We start from the raw sequence: 19274 nt of genomic DNA, 5'->3' as shown, positions 1-19274 counted from the left end.
AAAGCCTGCTCATTTGTGAGACCATAAATTCAAAAGTATTACTTGAAAACAACAATTAATTATCTTCTCTCTAGGAGACCATAATGAAAACATTGCACTTACACGTCTCTAAGATCAGTGAAATGCTGGAAACCATGTATTTCTTAAATAATCAGAAAAGCTCCATTTACTGTTTCTGAAATGTCGTATTTGCGAATTTCAACCAGCACTAAGAGTATACTCAAATGGCATCAGCTTTAAAGGAAAGGTGATTGTGCAGAATAGTATAGGTCTGTCAGCTGGAGATGTATTTAAAAAAAAAGAAGCATCTCCCTCCTGCAGTAAGAAGATAGCATCAAAACAATCAGCTGAGGTCACTCTATTTAAGGCAAAAGCTATTTTCAAAATTAGTCATAATTTTGACATATTAGGTCAAATGAAATTCAATTTATACATGCAGAGAAAAATCCTCACCTTCATTTGACAGAGGCATATTTTTTAAACTGAGTGCAGTAAAAGGCTTACAATAACTGAATCTGGAAATACTACCTTTTTTTGTTTTCCATTTAGTTACAATCAGAGTAACTAGGACATTTTTCTAGTTATGATGAATCTTTTGAAACATGAACTATGGTCCCAACATTTTATAGAGTATGTGTTATACACCTGTGGACTTTTGACAAGCGATGAGAGAAGATATTACCTAAAAAATCAGAAAGCACATGAGAAGGGACAAGACAAGGGTTCAGGTGCTTATTGTCTGATATTTGGTCTACATTCAATATAGACTTACAGAATCACAGAAGCACAAAACAATTTGGGTTGGAAGGAACTTTCAGAGATCATCTAGTCCAACCCCCCTACAATGAGGAGGGACATCTTCAACTAGAACAGGTTGCCCAGAACCACATCCAGCCTGGCCTTGAATGTCTCCAGGTATGGTTCATCTACCATCTCTCTGGGCAACTTGTGCCAATATTTTATCACCCTTGTTGTAGGCAGTAATCATTTCTTCCCCTCATCCAGCCTGAATCTCTCCTTTTTTAGTTTAAAACCATCACCCCTCATTCTATTGCAACAGGCACTGCTAAAAAGTCTCTTCCCATTTTGCTTATAGGCCCCTTTTAAGTACTGAAAGGCCACAATAAAGTTTCCCTAGAGTCTTCTCTTCTCTAGGCTGAATAATCCCAACTCTCTCAGCCTGTCCTCACAGAGGTGTTCCATCCCTCTGATCATTTAGTTCACTTGGGAAAACAACAGCTACCAATAGGAGCTGCAATTAATACTCAGTATAAGACAGTATTACTAAAGCAACAGCTTACACATAGTAAAATAGAAGATTTCTTTTTCAGATTATTGTAAATTATTTTCAAATTCCACATGTTCTTTAAGGACATATTTACTTACAGCTTTACAACTTACAGTGATATGACAGCATACCAACATTTTAGATCTTCTTAGAAGGCACATCAGAGGCAATAGAAATGCAGACAATGTAATAGGCTGAACGGAGAGAAAGAATATGCTTTGTTCCCTTCCTGATTCTCTCATTTGCCAACTCACTTATCTTGTGTGGGTCATTCTGCCTGCCAGTATTTCCACCTATAGCAATTATGCTCATGCCTGTGCCTTTTGAAAAGCATTTTAAGATGATAGTGCTGCAAGAATGACTTTGTGCATCCCTGAACACATGGATCCAGAGCATAAGAAACTCTCATGCATCCTGCTAGGACCTGTCCATCAACCTAACCTACAGTTTTGGTGCAAATAGTGAGCTGCATGGAAGCTACAAACAAAATTGTATAGCAAGTGTCCTGGGTTCAGCAGTAGCAGTCATTTTTCTCCTTCTTGGTAGCTGGTGCAGTGCAGTGTTTTGACTTTTGGTTTGGGAACAGAGCTGATAACAAGGATGTTTTGGTTTGGCCAAGGACTTTGTGAGCCTCATGCTCTGCCAGGGAGGAGGGGAAGCCGGGAGGAAGCAGAGACAGGACACCTGACCCAAGCTAGCCAAAGAGGTATTCCATACCACAGCACGTCATGCCCAGGATGTAACTGGGAGTTAGCTGGAAAGGCTGGGACTTCAGGGTTGGAGGAGGTATGGGTCAGTGCTTGGTCGGGCTGGGGGGGGGGGGCGAGTTATCGGTCGGCTGGTGGTGAGGTGATGTATTCTCTTCCCTTGTTATTTCCTTTATCATTGTTATCATTGGTGGTAGCAGTAGTGATTTGTGTTATACCTTAGTTACTAAACTGTTCTTATCTCAACCCGTGGGAGTTGCATTCTTTTCGATTCTCCTCTCCGTCCCTCTGGGAGTAGGGGGAGGGAAAGAAGAGGGGGAGTGAGTGAACAAGTTACCTGACTGGGTTTAAACCACGACAGCAAGTTAAGTAAACAACCACAGTTTGCACTAAATACAACAGCATGTTTGTGTTGATTAGCTGAGTTATTTTGCTGGCACAAGGAAACACTGGAAAAGGAGGCGGAAGGATGCTAAGCCAAGGCTGAGCAGCCTCCAAGTGGGGCAGTCCCAGAAAGGACACAGACTCCCTTAGAAACATTCATTCCCTCTACTCCTGCAGATTAATGAGGCTCCAAACTGACGCCACCAGAAGATGAGCATCATTTTGCAATCTGCCCATGCCTGTAACAATTCACAGTAAGAATTCTCTGTTACGGTTTTTCACAGAAGACAGTACCTAGCAGCAAACAACAAATGTAATACCAAAGAGGTATGCCTCAGAGACTCAAAATCTTAACTGCTGAGGAGAGGTAGACAAAGGAAGGGAAATTCAAATGCTTCAGGAGATAGCCTTGCTGTAATTGTTAGCCTAACAACTCCTGAAGGAAGTGAGAAAATACCTTTTTTGATTTCCATCTGCTAGTACTGAGGTTTGTGCAATAACCCACTAACAAGTTGCCCCATGAATCACTGCACCTTTCAGTTACTCCAATATAACACCAGAAGATGCATACATGAGAACAATGCAGCGTGCACTAGACTCCAGTTTATGTTTCATGCCGATTCTTTTAGTAAAGACTTAATTTTCTGGAAATCAACAACTGAATTATTTCTAGACTTTTCAGAAATTTGTTAAGACATCTAGACTCATAATTTTACCTGTCTACAGCACAAGAAAAAGAACAAAACTCCAATTCACCACACATTTAAAACATAGTTCCCTCTGACTACGCTAACAAAATCTGTTTGGAGGACAGAAATGCCACGTTCCCAAAACCCAGCTACCTTCTGGGGGAAGAGAATCTTAGACAGTTACAGGTATAAACCAATTTTTAAATTAGCTGAAGTAAATTTAATTTGAAGAACATCTACATATTCTTCCACCCCCAGATGAGCTCTCTGTTTTAATCATAGTATGTCTGTAGTTATCATAGAGTAAAGCAAGGGCCAAAGCCTATCTTTAAGCTATAGAAGAGCTGTGAGACTCAGTGGCAGAGTAACAGGATCTCACTTCTGTGCTGGAATAGGAGGCAGGGAGCACACACATAAGCAGAACAGGAAAGTAAAAAAATAAAAATCAAAGAGTGCTGCAGCCAACCAACCAGAGGAAGCTCAAGAACACTTGGGTGTGATCAACTTTTAGCCTAAAACAATTCTCTTGTGGTTCTCCACCCAAAAAGAATTTGACTGGGGGTGTGACAGCTGACAATGCTGAAATCAGAATAGCTTAGCTGGAATCAGTTGACCTGGGTTGACTGACACCACATGAGAATGTAGCTTATTGTTTTACAGAAACATAAGATTAGTGAAAGAAGGCATTAATTTGAGTTATTCTGGATTTACACTGTGAAGCAATAAAGTAGCCCCCCAACTTTTCTGCTACAGTGCAGATTTTCAAACACTTCTAGCATTACTATAATACTTAATATCTATCTGAAAAGCATAAAATAAAAACATATTACTAAATTTCAACACACTTTGGGAAACAGAATAAAATTCCAGAATTAATTCTTCTATTTATGCCTACTTTTCAAAACTATCAAATATGAAATATTCATACGTTTTGTGTTTAATCATCAAGAGAGCCAGAAGTTTTTCTCATTATTAAGAATGTAAAAATTTGACAAACATTCTAAAATGTGTTTCCCATCATTATGGAAAAAATGTCAATATTTGTCCACCTTAAATGCTTTTGTGAAAGAGTATTTGGAAGATTGGCACAATGTACTTTGTTTCAAAGTGAAGAATGAAATTATGTATTTCTAGGGAGTTTTGACATATTTTTGATTTTGAGTAAACACTTTTTTCTGGTTAACAGAGGTCTTGGTTAATGTTACCTTTAAACCACTAAATCTTCACGTAATTCACTCTCATTTTAAGAAAAAATTAAAAAGTACTAACTGAAGACTGCATAAGCTCTGTAATTCAAGTACAACAAGACAGGAAGTACAGTATAGAATCACAGAATAGTTAGGGTAGGAAAAGTCCTTAAGATCTTTAAGTTCCAACCCCCCTGCCGTGGGCAGGGACACCTCGCACTAAACCATGTATTACTTGTCACCTAAATACATGAAAACTTTATCTATATAACAGAATATTGGCACTTACTCCATCAGGCTTAAGTGGGTACTCATAACCAGCCTGAAAACGGTGAGTCTTGGCATTTAATGAATAAAAAATAAATCCAGTTATTTGTCTGTTTAGTGTCCATCACTGAAAAGTGCTGTGATCTAACAAGACAATCCCTTCCAATAATGAGGTCTGTCCTGTAAATATTCCTTTCTCATGACTTTCATTTCTGGAATCCTTAACATATCGATGTAATACATCCATGCCAGTAAGACAATTTAAAAATTCTCTTCAAGAGAAATGCACAAAGTTCTCCCTAGTTTTTGAACGTTCTTTCTTAGATTAGCTCATGGATGATGGTGGACAAGAGCTTACAAAGAAAGACATTATCTCTTAAAAGTGAGCATAGACTTACAGTACTGTCAATGTGCATGGAAGAAATGATACACATTTTACAGAAAGGTGCTACATTCATCTAGAAAATTAATTATTAAATTCCTACGATAAATGATGGAGCAACAGGAAATTAATTACCTTGGGTTTTGCTGCACAATTGTAGCTATATGGAAAGAATGACATGTATGAACTATTTTTCAATTCCTGAAGAAATTCTAAACAATAGGCAGAGAGGGAAAGTCCACAAGAGCCATTCCACAAAATGCCAAATTGGACAACCAAGGTCTCTACTTCATTTTGCTTATCACTATATTGAGACTGCAAACTCTTTACTTTTTGTGCACTTACAATTAATGCACTGCCTTATTTTCAAATTTCATCTAAGCTTCTTCATCATAGAATTCTGAATTACATACTTGAATCAGTTCAAACTTATCTCATTTAAAATTCCACTGATAAATTCAGAGATAAACAGCCATTCTATTATTTCCAAGGATCAACCAAAGAGGAAACATTTATTAGGCAAAATCCTTGAATACATTCACTTTATCTGTGAAATCTAGACATCAGCCTATCCTGATTTAGATATACTGGAAGTACTCCAGATTTGATCTTCAACGTAGGTCAGCATAAGCTGCTGAAGATTCCTTGTCACATTGCTTTGTCTGTCAGCTGGAAGGAACCATTTTCCACTTAACAAGACAAAAACAAATGCCTCTGCGCACCAACCAGTCATATGAAATTCACCTATGATCAAGATACCAAATAGTGGAAGAATACTATGAATTCTTAACCACTAACCACTGTGAGAAACATTCCCTCCTTCATTTATAAGGATTCTCATTCATATCTACGCTTCAGACATGCTCACATTGACTGGGGATGATACAGCAGTAAAAGAAAAAAGACAAGCAAATAGTGACATAATACAGTTTACATAAGAATTCTCCTCAAACCTTTGCCACTGAAATTAAACGGGGAGAAAATAAGTCTGATTTTCCTCTGCCTAAGAGGGAGTACAAACATGATAATAGTTAATAGTCTGTTACTGTTATTATAATCTTACTGAAACAATTTAGGTTCTGAATACTTCTATTTACATACACAGAACTGGTAAAAACTTCTATTATTAGCTGAATGAAACTCTAGGGTAAAAACATGCTATGACATCCTACATTTAGTGCCATGGCACATTTTCATCCAGAATTACAACTGAAAAGAAGAATTGTTAACTTTTGCTACCTTTTCCACCAGATCTTTACACTGAAAAACTGTATTCCCTAAAGGGTGTGAACTAAATTATTGACAGTTGACAGAAAAACTCAGTGCAGCTAGCACTCAGTTTAGTTGAAGACTTGCACAATAGTTCTCACATCCTGTATTATTCTGAAGTTACACTGACACTGTATCACCCTTCTATATTACAGAAACTTTTTTTAAACATCATAGACATGGCTGCACCAAAATAAATCCAATTCATAAAAAATGAATCATAAATAAACTTGTTTAGCTTCATATTCTGAATTAATAATGTTTAAATAACTTTGTATTAAACTGTCAGTGAAATTAAAAATATTTAAAAGTTTGCTCTATGAGTGAGATGGAAATACTATACTTAAACATATCATTTTGCTAGAAACATACAAAAACTTAACAAAGTATTATTGGCATTTGAGATGTACATCTCAAATGCACTTTGAATTTTAGCCAGTTATCCATCACCAATGCTGCTACCTTTCACCAATGCTGCACCATCTTTTAGTTTTACATCTTTATTCATGTAACACTTACTGTTTGAAGTGGTTTATACACAGAGTGTCTTACATTTATTTACTTACCAACAGTATCACATGGTTCATCTTTATGTACACAGAAATCCTTCCTAGAATGGGGGGAAAAGAAAAAAGTTAAGCAAGCCAAGCTGTCAGGCTGGTAATGACTGTGTAACCTATTTACAAATATTTTGTATGGCTCAATGGATAAAGACAAAACACCATTATCTCAACAATGAGCATGAGGAAGCGAAGGCCAGGATTACCCAGAACACTTAAACTCCAGTTCTCAGAACTGATTTAGGAGTACTCAGGTGACAAAATATGTACCATACATATATATTGAATTGTACCTAATTTCTGGGGTTTTGTTTTTTTTTCAGTGGGGAGGTGGCTTGGTTTGGTTTGGTTTGGTTTTCCCCATAAGGTACCCTGAAATGTAACAAGTCTAAAGTTAGTCTTTCCTTGCATTCGAACAGGAAATATCTTTAGTGTTTAATACGAGATCTAAATGCAGCATTGCAATCCAGCATTTAAATCAGAAATAAGAGTCAGAAAGTCAAAAAAAACCCACAAAAAATAGTCAGTGGTTAAAATTACTAATAGGAGTACATTCTGGAGAAATGTTAATGCTAGGGCATCTTATTCTAGCAGTGGAAACTTACAAATTAATTCACTTGGAGAAGACTATCCTATCGCCAACACAGATTTTAGTCCAGCCACAGCTCTATAAATAAGACTGCTCAGTTGCATGAAGTGGAATTAATACTTAACCTCTGTGTTAAACAACATCTCCTTGGGATTCATTTTAATTTAACACCTATTTTACCTGTTCTCAGAGACACGTAATAAAGTTACCAAAAGAGCAAAGGAAAAGCTGCTTTTTACTGGAGTGTTTATAACTCATGCTTTTTTTTTTTTTTCTTTTTTAATTTAAGTAAAAATAGGGCTGCTGAGGTATGCAAAAACTTGGGAGGGGACGAGGGAACCAATAGGGAACAAACAGCAACCCTCCATACCACATATAGCATCTAAGCAAAATACTAACTAGTTACTTGAATTTCATTCCAACATGTACTCAAGAAGTTTCTGGTTTCTAACTGTACCAAAGAGCAGTGATCTCTATTTTTAGAAAGAGACCATATGGGCCAGATAGAGTTCATTTTTATATTCTGTCTACAGAGATACATAGATACATACACAAAGATTGATAATGATAAACATACACACATATAGAACCACTCATTTTCCAGGAACTTAAATGCAGGAATGGTTTGGTGCTTGAGATGGGAGAGTGGACTAGTGATACTTATAATTTTTATAAATGTAACTACTCCAACAGCTTTTTGTGATTTGGCTTGTTTGTTTCCCACAGACTAGTCCCACAGAGTAATGTAGACCCCAAAGCAACCTTTAGAGGCTGGCAAATTTCTGACACTTGTTAAAGGCCACATAGCCAGAGACATGGGGATATATAGCTTTTGATCTTGAGTAACTACTGCCAGATAATTACAGAGTAGAAAAGCAAACCAACAGCACTAGAAACAAATTTTGTGAATAAACTGATAAACTCTGGGAATCCTCTTAGAAGAGCCCTGGAAATAGAACCAAAGGTGGTGAACAAGAAACTATAATCAGATACAGAAGGAAGTTTTTCTATTTTTTTCAAACCTACAAAAATTGCATTAATGCACTGGGTTGTAACACAATTCTTTGTTTTGTGCTATGTGACACAAGGGACTTATTGTCTTGTTAAGCAATACGACAAAACCATTAGAAATATGGGACTTGTGGTGAAGCAAGAGAACATGCGTAAAGGCAATCTAAAGACAGAGACTGTCTTCCACACACACTCATACAACTACCATAAATATTAACTGATGTAAAACAAAAAAAAAAAGGCAAATGTAAAAGAATACCATCTGACATTTAAAAATTGCCTATACCCATGAGGTTTCTGCTTATGTAACAGCTTTGTTCTCATACATTACTGAGTTGATTTTGTTTTGTTTTTCTTTCTTGGCTGACTGTGACTATGGCCATGCTATGCATCCAGAGTTTCATTATGGGGCTTGGGGGAAACAGTACTGCTATGATTTGGCAAGAGGAATGTACAATAAAACATTCTTAGTTCCTGATTTACATTGAAATAATGTAATACCTCCTTTAACTTCCAAGAATATGAATGCATTACATACATTTGAGACTAGGTTCCTTAGTACAGATTTACAGCTCTAGCTAGATCTGCCAATGACTCTCACAGAAACCACTCTCTAATTCCCACATGGTAACTTGAATATTCCATCATAACAATGCTCTTGTGTGTATATATAACATATACATATGTATACACATATGAAATGTTTTTTTATATATATACATATATATGGAACGGGCATACTGAAACTACACAAAAGACAGGATATGGAGCCTTCCAAGTAAGAGGAGATATAAAATAGAGCAATAAAGCACATCACAAAGACCTCAGGAAAGCCACTGAGAGTCTTTGTTCTTTTCCTCCCTCTCTTAGCAAAATACAGCAAAGATATGAGCATTACCATTAATGTAAATAGAAGAATTCATGGTGCAAGTTAGTAACTGAGTCTAACACTGACAGCAAGAAACTGCTTAAAGAATACTAAAGTCCCCCTTTCTAACCAATATCCAGCAAACATTGCTCATTATTCTAAATGCATACGGAAGGGAAAAGTGGTCCTTATTCAAGTGAGAGAAAAGAGGAACTTTTATGAGATATCGGGACTGATTTCCAAGCTTGAACAAGCTGACTAAGCCTAGAAAAGAACTAGAAGCAAGAACGACTAATTCATTGTTTCAGAAAATTGTATTTCATTAGCACATTTTTAATCAAATAATATAGCATTATGTAGGGCCTTCACAGTAAACAAAGATTAACTATTCAATTTCTATATATAAAGTAACTCTTTACATTCTCTTTGTTAAAATAAATTCTGAAGTGTAGATGGGATATACAACAGAAGACATCAAAAAGAGCAGAAGAAGACTAAAGAAGAACCAAGGCTTTTGCATTAATTTGTAATTTTATATAAATTTAACACTTGTTTTTGGCATACTAGTCAAAGTTTTTTTATTTATTGGTTTTATTGTCCAATTAATTTTGTTTTCATACAGTAGATTGGAGGAAAGAAGAAATAGAAGATAATTCTGATAACAAATTATACCAGTCTGCCAAATCTTCATTATGGCTTTCACCCTACTTTCAATTTCTTAATTTCTCTGATCTTTACAACTTTGAAAGGTGTGGCTGTTCAGCCTGGAGAAGAGAAGGCTGCGTGGAGACCTCATAGCAGCCTTCCAGTATCTGAAGGGGGCCTATAGGGATGCTGGGGAGGGATTATTCATTAGGGACTGCAGTGATAGGACAAGGGGTAACAGGTTAAAACTGTAACAGGGGAAGTTTAGATTGGGTATAAGAAGGAAGCTCTTTCCTGTGAGGGTGGTGAGGCACTGGAATGGGTTGCCCAGGGAAGCTGTGAATGCTCCATCCCTGGCAGTGTTCAAGGCCAGGCTGGACAGAGGCTTGGGTGACATGGTTTAGTGGGGGGTGTCCCTTCCCTTGGCTGGAGGGTTGGAACTAAATGATCTTAAGGTCCTCTCCAACCCTAAGTATTCTATGATTCTGCAATAAAAGTAGTAGTGTAGGCTTGAAGCTGCAGTCTAACTCCTGCTGTTGTCATTGATTCTAGCACTTACAATTTTTTAAGATATATTTGAGGCTTATTTAGCAAGCAACAAGTTTTCTCAAACCATGTTTTTTTTTTTAAAGAATGGTTGCAACTAATAGTCCTTGTGTAAATAACTTCATCATCACATTGCAAATGCCTTTGTTTGCACCATGCTAAGTGAATAATGACAACAGCAGATGTTCTCGGCTCTTCATGTAAAAGGTCATTTTGAAATGATTCCCACATATAAACAAAGCACAGTATAGTCACTACTAAATGCACTTAAAAAATAAATAAAAATCAATTTTGGAGTTATTTGGCTAAAAAAAAATTACATATTTACTGTTCAGTTGGGAATTTAAACAAATGCACAATATTACTACCATAACATCTATTTCAGAAACTGTTTAGTATTTTGAGTGTAAATTCAAATGCATCAGTATGCACAGGGCAGTGCATTTTAGCAAATCATGAAATACTATATTCAAATATTTTAAACACTTAACATATCACTTAGGCTTTTTAAAATAAAACTGTGACAAAAAACAATAATATAAATATTAGCCAAACTAAAAAATAACAGGTGTGTGATAAGTATCAGAAGTGTGATAAATGAACAAATAACTGAATTGAATTTATAGCTAACATCTCAAAACAGATACAGAAATGTTAGAAAGCCAAGGAAGGTGTTTTTGACTGGAGTCCAACAAAATCTAGGCAGCATTAGCATTAATCAATGACCTGAAAGACAGTTAAGAGAGCACTATTGGTAAAGTTCAAAAATTAAATTATTTCTGGTAGACTACAAATAGAAATGAAGACAAATAAAATTAAAAGATGAGTCAGCTGAGTAACTTTTATTTTAATGTACCCAAAACTGGGCCCCCAAACTTCTCCAGATACAACACCACCATGAGAATAACAATAAAACAGAAAAGAACATATGAAATCAGGCAGTAGGAGTGAACAGTATCCTTGGATAAAGATGCAGGAAAATATCAGACATGGCACCAGTACAACGGTTCACACAATACTGTGTCCAATTTTTACACTTACGCTTCAAAAAAACAATCTGGCTAACAGGAAAAGGTTTGGAAAGAGCTAAAAGAATGATTACACATGGAGAAACAGGCTTAGAAACCTCTCTAAATTAATCTAAGAGAAAGATGAGTTGTGATTTGAGCAGAATCTACAAGTATTTAAACAGGGAGGAGCTTTCTAACAGCAGCTGAGGGTACAAAGAGATCCATGGCTGAAAGCTGATGTAACAAAAATTAGACATAGGACACAACTGTCCATTCTGAAAGTACATAACGGTGGCCATGGTATACTTCAGGACACAGTTAATCTTCCTTTCTTTGAAATCTTTGTCTTGAGACTGTCTAGGTTTGTTATTCAGAAAAAAAAAAAGTAAAAATAACCAATTGAATTTAATGTTAGGGACTTGCACTAAATCAGAGAGTCAAAATTCAGTTCAGGTCTGTGTCATCACAGAACCATAGAATATTTCAAGTTGGAAGGGACCCATAAGGTTCATGGAGTCCAATTCCCTGTTCCTCACAGGACCACCTAAAACTAAATCATGCTGCATTTTAAATGAAAAGCAAAGACTATATGCAGGAAAAAAATCCAACCAACCAACCAACCGCAAATAAAACAAAACTGACAGCAAAAGACACGGTGATAGTGATTTATAATTTTTCCAAGTTGTATCCTTCAGCAATATCTCAGATGAGAACTGGTGGAATTATTAACAGTCACTAGGATTAAACTATTTTCTAACTACTAGGAATTCATATTTTAAACAGAATTTGCCAACCGCACTGTTGTCCATAAACTTATTCATGGGATGCTAACTAGAATAAAAAAACCCTTGTTCATAGAAAAAAAAAAAATGTGTTCTGTAATGTTGTCTGTACAAATGAACAGAACATAAGTAGCCTGAATACTTCTGTTCAAAACATAAATACTTACGAATACTTATGTTCAAAACATAAAACTGACAGAAACAGGTAAATTCTTGCAGATTTTTCTCACGTGTATTATTACAAGCACTACCACTTCAGACAACCTGAACTTAGAGAAGAAGAAAAAAAAAACACAACTAAAACAAACAGCATGCGATGATTTAAAATTAATGCAACTTTTAAGATACACAAGATAAAAATACATGTTTTAAGATTAAAGTGATAAACATAGGAGATTGTGAGGTTTTTAAAAAAGACACTGTTCATTCTAAAGTATGCTCTTTTCACATTTCCATGCTTCCTGATGTATCTACAATCCTCTCAGTAAATAACTAATATTAAGGGCATTTAAGATTCTCATAAACTCCCTTAATGTTTGCAGCTGATGTGAAAAAATCCCCAAGCAGTAAACATCGTAAAGCTTTGCAAAACTACACAGTGGGCAGTACTGAAATTACAGTGATGAGAAAAATATAACTCTGAAAACAAAATAAAGAAAAACTTTCTCTCTCATCATGCACTTGCAAGAGCTGAACTTCATTAAAAGTTCAAGGACAGCAGTAGCAGCTTAATAACTCAATCTCTATCCCATTACATTTCAACAATTTTGGACTGCCAAAGACTGCAGCCTTTTTGGGCTCTGTAATGTTAAGTTTCTATGCAGGGGTCATTCACAGTCCTCTACCTCTGATTTTCTTAAGGACGTATCTTTGGTTTGGTTTGGTTTAAAACTTAATAATCAGAAAGGTAGTACCAGGAAAAGCCAGAAAAAGAACTGTTCTACTTCTGTGCATTGGAAGGCATGCATAATAGCAAAGCTTAAGAAATTCTTGTCCAAACTTTGGGGAGAGTTCTGGAGGGTTTGAACGACTGGAAAAGAAACAATATTTAGCAAATCTAAGTGTTGTTTATACTTTTATCTATTTGAAGCAGTTTCTTACAGTGAAAATGCCTTGCAGCACTATTTCAATTAAATATCACCCAGAACAAAGAAATTTCAGATACTGCAGATCAATAAGAATGAACAGCAGATGTACACTGTGAACATGGAATATCATTTCATATCTGATGCTAGGAAAATCAGAGGTCTCCTTTCTAACACAAGCACATGTGAAAATGGCAATTCTGAGAAGAATACAGAACTTGATTTTTTAAAAATTATTTTCTTATTTACACATTTGTCTAAAAACCATTGTGACACACATTGACCTACACACTGGAAAAACAGCACAATACATAATTTTTAAGTGAAGGTAGATTCTGCCTCATTCTTGTATTAGGGTTTTTTTTTTTGGGGGGGGGGGGAAGGTGTTACACTTCAAAGGTTTCATTACCTTGTTTGCAGCAAGAGCAATATAAGAACTTAAGCATCATCATAGAGCAACTATGGATGCCATGGGCCTTTTCCTGCTTACTTTCAGTAATCTGATTCAGGTTTGACAGTCTATGCAGATAGCAACTAGTAATACCATCTCAGTGGCCATCAAATGCAAGGCTTATCTCTGTGCCCTCACACTTTGTAACTTAAAAGACAAGGAGGATGTTGATGAATCATGGTATATTTTTTCCTCAGAGAAAAGTACTTCCTGATATATATATCTCTAAAGTAATAATGCTTATTTATGATAGTTCTAACAGGAGTCCTTAAAACATTTACGTCTTAATTCTCACATTATCTTTATACCTAGCTGTGGAGTAATTAGAAATTAAACTTATATTAAAAATATAACATTGTTCACACATAATGGAAAAATGGACTTTCAGGCTACATGTGGTATACCAGAAATTCACTCCACAGCAGTTCCCATGGTAACATTGACAGAGGGTGGAGTGGAGTGGAGACTCTGCAGCCGCGCTCTGTCATAACACCAGCAGAGATGGGAACTAGGTGGTACTAAAAACCAGTAAGCTGCATAATTGCTACCCTGAGCCAAGAGCCTGTCATCTTTTGACAAAGTGTTGCCCTTTGTGCAAACTTTGCTTCATTATAATGCATTTTAATACAAAAACCACACCTCCATCTCCAATGCTACCCACCTCCAAAGTGAGACCACCCCTCTTTGAGCATGCTCTTTGAATTCTTTACAGTATACACCTTTAAAAGCTAAGAGAGAGAATTTTACACCAATAATAATAAAGGTATGCATGACTAGAGTCACTCAAGCTCCACCTTGAAGGTGAAAAATAGTATAAAATGGGCCAAGGAAGGGGGAATATTAGGGAAGACATCATTGTGGCCGAGTCTAGGAAGATTCAATCAGCAGATTACCCTTGACTCCTGGGACCGGTCGATGGGCTCGACCTTTCTTCCCCCTCATAGGGATGTCTTTGGGTAAGACTTGCACTGTACCAAGTGTTTCCCCGGGAAAATTAGGAATCTATATAAAGAGTTACTTTTCACTTTTACATTTTAAAGCCAGGCTGTGTTATTAATAACTTTATCACACGCTTGTATAACCTATTATTTGCATGTGCTTTTGTAGACAGTGTATTTATCACCAGCAATCCATAAGAACTTGTATCTGTTGCTTCAATAAACTGCACTGTTTAAGTAGCTAATCATAATCGTTTTCCCATTAAACGTGACCAAATCCTTCAGTGGGGCCACACGAGTTCATGAGCATTATTAGACTGAACGTGAAGTGCATTATTACTTCATCTGGAATCATGATTGTTCAATATATTGAACACTACCGGAGTGTTAGTGGAAAATTGGGCATCACTCAGAATCTTAACCTAGCTGCACCCAGCCCCTCTAATATCTGAGGACCAGATGGAACACAAGGGGTTTATTTTCTGCTAAACTGTCTTACCTTTTAACCCAACACTAACCTTCCTAGGGATCTTTTCTAAATACATCATCCAAACTTTTTCTTTCTGTCTTCCTTCCTTCCTTATGGCACCATATTTTAAACAGGACATTACTGCATCGGAACAAGCCAATTTAAAAGGAAAGCAAACAAAACTTCACAGGCTGAAATAGGAACTCAGTAAAGTGAAACAAACAAATTGGTAGCAGGTTCATTAGAGACTATCTGGACAGCAAAGAAGGTCGTGGGGAAAAGATGGTTTTGCCTTCTGCTTTATATAACAAATGCAAGAGTAAGTCTTGAAAAGTACCTTTCTCATGACCAGGTTATGACAACTCTTTGTTAAGTAACAGTCTGTTACAAACATATTTTGCTCTGTAGTTAAGCATTACAAATTATCACTGTGGAACACTCACTCCTTCATTTCTAACTCTTCTGGTTACTACACACAACTGGCATGTGAAAGCACAGGAAAGCTTTTTCAAAGCACTCTTGCTGTTCTGTTATAGTGCGAGACAAAAATGGAGGTATGGGTAAGGTTTAGGAGGCTTGCCACAGAATGTGTTAGATAATCAAAACTTTACATTTTTACTTGAGCAATAACAAGCAGTTGGTGTTCATCCGTCTAAACAAAATTATTTCTCTCAGTAAAGCAGGTCTGCTGTCCAAAGCTGTTTGAAAGTTCTGACAAGGAAGCTTGCTCTGTGTTTGCAAAACAGAATGAGGCTCTGAATTAACAAAACACATAAGTGGAGCCACACATGGGGTCAGCTATACCATAAACCTGATGATGTGCAGAGGGAGCCTGGATTAGCAAAACATTCCCAGAGTCAGCAAACTGCACTGGTATGATTTATTAACAGCTAAAGCAGCTCTGAGATGGGAGGCAGTACAGTTTGGAGAGTAATACCACTGAAAAAGTAAAAATGTCAACAGACCTCTAATTTCTGGCTCCACCACTGCCTCGCTATCTGACATCCAACCAATCACTTCCCTGCTCTCTACTTCAATTTCCTTAACACTGATCAGAGATCTACTCCAAAAAAATGTATTGAAACTGACAGGTAAAAAATTGCAGGCAGCTCTGGAGCAAGTCCACAGGAGGCCCATGATCAGAGGACTGGAGCACCTCTCCTATGAAGACAGGCTGAGAGAGTTGGCCTTGTTCAGCCTGAGAATAGAAGGCTTAGGGGAGACCTTGTAACGATCTTCCAATACCTAAAGGGGCCCTACAAGAAATCTGGAGACATGATAGCAGCCTTGCAGTACTAAAGGAGGGCCTATAAGAAAGCTGGAGAGGGACTTTGTACAAAGACATATAGTGAAAGAATAAGTGAATGTCTTTAAATTGAAAGAGGGCAGATTTAGATCAGATATTAGGAAGAAATTATTTACTGTGAGAGTGGTGAAGCACTGGAACAGGTTACCCAGAGAAGCTGTGGCTGCCCCACCCCTGGTAGTGTTGAAAGCCAGGCTGGACGCAACTTTGGACAACCTGATCTAGTCAAGGTGTCCCTGACCATAGCAGGCGGGTTGGAATCAAATGATCTTTAAGGTTCTTTCCAATCCTAACCATTCTATGATTCTGTGAAATCAGAACATCATTATTACAAAGCACACCAGAAAAGCGTGTCTTAACATATGCTTTCTAAAGCTTTTTTACCATTTAGAAATGCTTTGTGAAATTCAAAAATGCCTGTGTTCAAATGGACTGGCTGCTAAAGACATCTCCAGACCACTGTCTCCCAACTGCTTAACAAACACCTCACTCGCATCAGTTCAGAATTTTTCTGCACCTTCCCATAAAGGCTAGTTAAGGTGAAGATGAAAAAATGAGAGAAAAAATGTGTTACATAATACATTACTATTTTTAAGATACACCTTCCGTCTAAAAAATGCAGCCCTAGACTTACTCTCCTGGCAGACGCAGGCTTGAAGCACCCAATACTCCGTCAAGCTGCTGCTGTTTCCGACTGCCTCCGGTGTCCCGAATAGGAGAGCCAGACATAGGAAAGAAGTCACTCAACAGTCTCACATTTCTAGTAACCAAGCAGTATGCAATTGCTCAATTACTCTTCAACAGTCACAAAGTACAATTTGGTACTATTAGCTATGCTTATCAACTCAATGCCAGGTATTGTACTCATTCACCCTTTATGCCTTGGCCCTTGCTCACTCACATCTTTCCTTCTTCATCTAGACTCTTCACCTACCAACACACTCACTGCTATTAAAATCAGTTAGAAGCCTTAATCTGAAAATTTTTTTTCCAGTCTGTCATCCCAAGTATGTTTTCTGATGACCTAATGGAAATCTGTTACAGAGAACATTACTTATGTCTTCCACAGTAGTTCAGAGCAGCCTGTGTGAAGGACTACTGCTTAGCTAACATACAGATGTTTCACAAAAACTAATCAGCCCCCTCAAAGCCCCAGCAATCCATAAAACAAAGACAACAAACAGAAGAGGATGGCACAGAGTAAGAAGGGATGGGTGTGCATTTTTCTAACAAAAGACATGGGATTAAACAGCAAAAGTAGCAACAAAACTGTCACCAGACATTTTGGACTTCTTTATTTCTTTCTACTATGTGACAGGCTCTCCAAAATGGAAATTTAGGGAATCACTGGACAGAACAATTGTATTCCAATATATCCAATCACAGGAATTTTCTTTGGAAGGGGACTCTGAAAGTCTTCCAGTCCAAGGTCAGCCTCAAAAAATATCACTAAGCCCAACCCTAGGCTTATCGTTCTGTCCTTTTCTTTGGATAATGGGGGGTATGCTGCCTAAACATCAAGATGCATCCCCCTGTGCACCACTTACAGCCTAAACCATGACAGCATCTGCTAGGGAGGGAAGAGGTGAGCTGGAGATATATTTCCTTCTAAATCTGTTAAATGCCTGATAATTCAGAGTTACAAGAAACAGCAGATCTGGGATCACATCCCTACGGCTGCAGAGTACATACTGTGTACATGATACACCATTAGTACACAATGAAACATACCAGTTCTAGATCCATTAGAAGGAAGCAAAACTCAATAATGCGTGTAATGTCATGCCAGTCCAGCTCTGAATGATCTGAATATGACTTTGTGTTCTGAATGAAAGTATCTACAGGTCTGTGTGTGCTGCCACTGGTAAATGAAGGCACATGGAAAGAGGCATCAAACCTACGGCCTTAGCTATATAGCCAAAGAAGAAACAAGAGTGACCTGTTTGTCATTTCAGATATTTACCAGCTTGGAACTACTGCTTTTTGAACAGTCTTTACAACGACTTTACCATAATCTTGGAGCTCTGCAAAGAAGATTTAAGTTGTATTCTTCCTCATCTTAATTCTATTGGTAATCTATTAGTTTCTTTTATGTATGTATGTATTAGGTCACTGCTTATTTTTCAGTGCTCATCTTTCAGTATTTTACCTTGTGATCAGTATGGCTGCATCAACTGAAGACATGTCTTCTCCCCAGCTTGTTGACATTTCTAAGTGCACATCATTCTTCTTGCCAAATTCTTCATGTTGCCATTTGCAAAAGCTTTCCAGCATTTTTTCCCCATGATGTCCAATATACATATCTGCCTGGAAATAAAAAACAATTAACTTTATTAAGATTCTGTAAATAGAACTAAGAACACTTTTTGACTATCAAAAACATTCCTCTTTTTGTGGCATGGCATTCAGCAGAACGATTTGAATTTCAGCAGAAGAGACCACAGTTTTCTCACGTTAAAGATAAAAGCGAAGACAGTGCACTGAGTGGCATACAGTGGATCTGTTCACTGAACTCTCATCTCAGTATTTGCTGATTTTTACTACCCATAGTGAAGAAATATTAATGATGTGAAGGTCCAGAATCTGAACAGGAAATCAGACTTCTCCACCTGCTGAGAGGATACTGAATAAAGAAATACTTTCTTATTCACTGGAAAAGTAAAATATTTTAAAATTAGAAAAATGGATAAGAGAATTTATTTTTCTTATGAACTAACTAAAGTACTAAAGGAATATAATATTTTGTAGAAAAGAAACAAGACATCAAGTTGACGTTGTCCTGAAATATGATGTACAAACCATAGGTTAACAAAGTCACAATCAGGTATCAGCTGACTTGTC

General features: G+C 37.0%; 1 protein-coding gene across 2 annotated transcripts in view; it reads right to left on the bottom strand.

Annotated features, from left to right (window-relative positions):
- Positions 1-19274, bottom strand: part of ADAMTS19 (ADAM metallopeptidase with thrombospondin type 1 motif 19) — a 152787-nt gene that overhangs the window by 91667 nt on the left and 41846 nt on the right. For both annotated transcript variants that reach the window (XM_062617455.1, XM_062617456.1), the window contains exons 6-7: positions 18583-18740; positions 6740-6783 (exon numbers count right to left, since the gene is read on the bottom strand). In XM_062617455.1, coding sequence (XP_062473439.1) covers positions 6740-6783; positions 18583-18740 — 202 coding nt within the window. The remainder of the gene's footprint in view (positions 1-6739; positions 6784-18582; positions 18741-19274) is intronic.

This window comes from Pezoporus occidentalis, unplaced genomic scaffold, assembly GCF_034315485.1.
Source record: "Pezoporus occidentalis ecotype Australia unplaced genomic scaffold, CSIRO_AGI_Poc_V1 ctg196, whole genome shotgun sequence".
Classification (NCBI taxonomy): domain Eukaryota; kingdom Metazoa; phylum Chordata; class Aves; order Psittaciformes; family Psittacidae; genus Pezoporus; species Pezoporus occidentalis.
The sequence above is the reverse complement of the archived record's forward strand: the minus strand, read 5'-3'. Positions and strand labels throughout refer to the sequence as shown.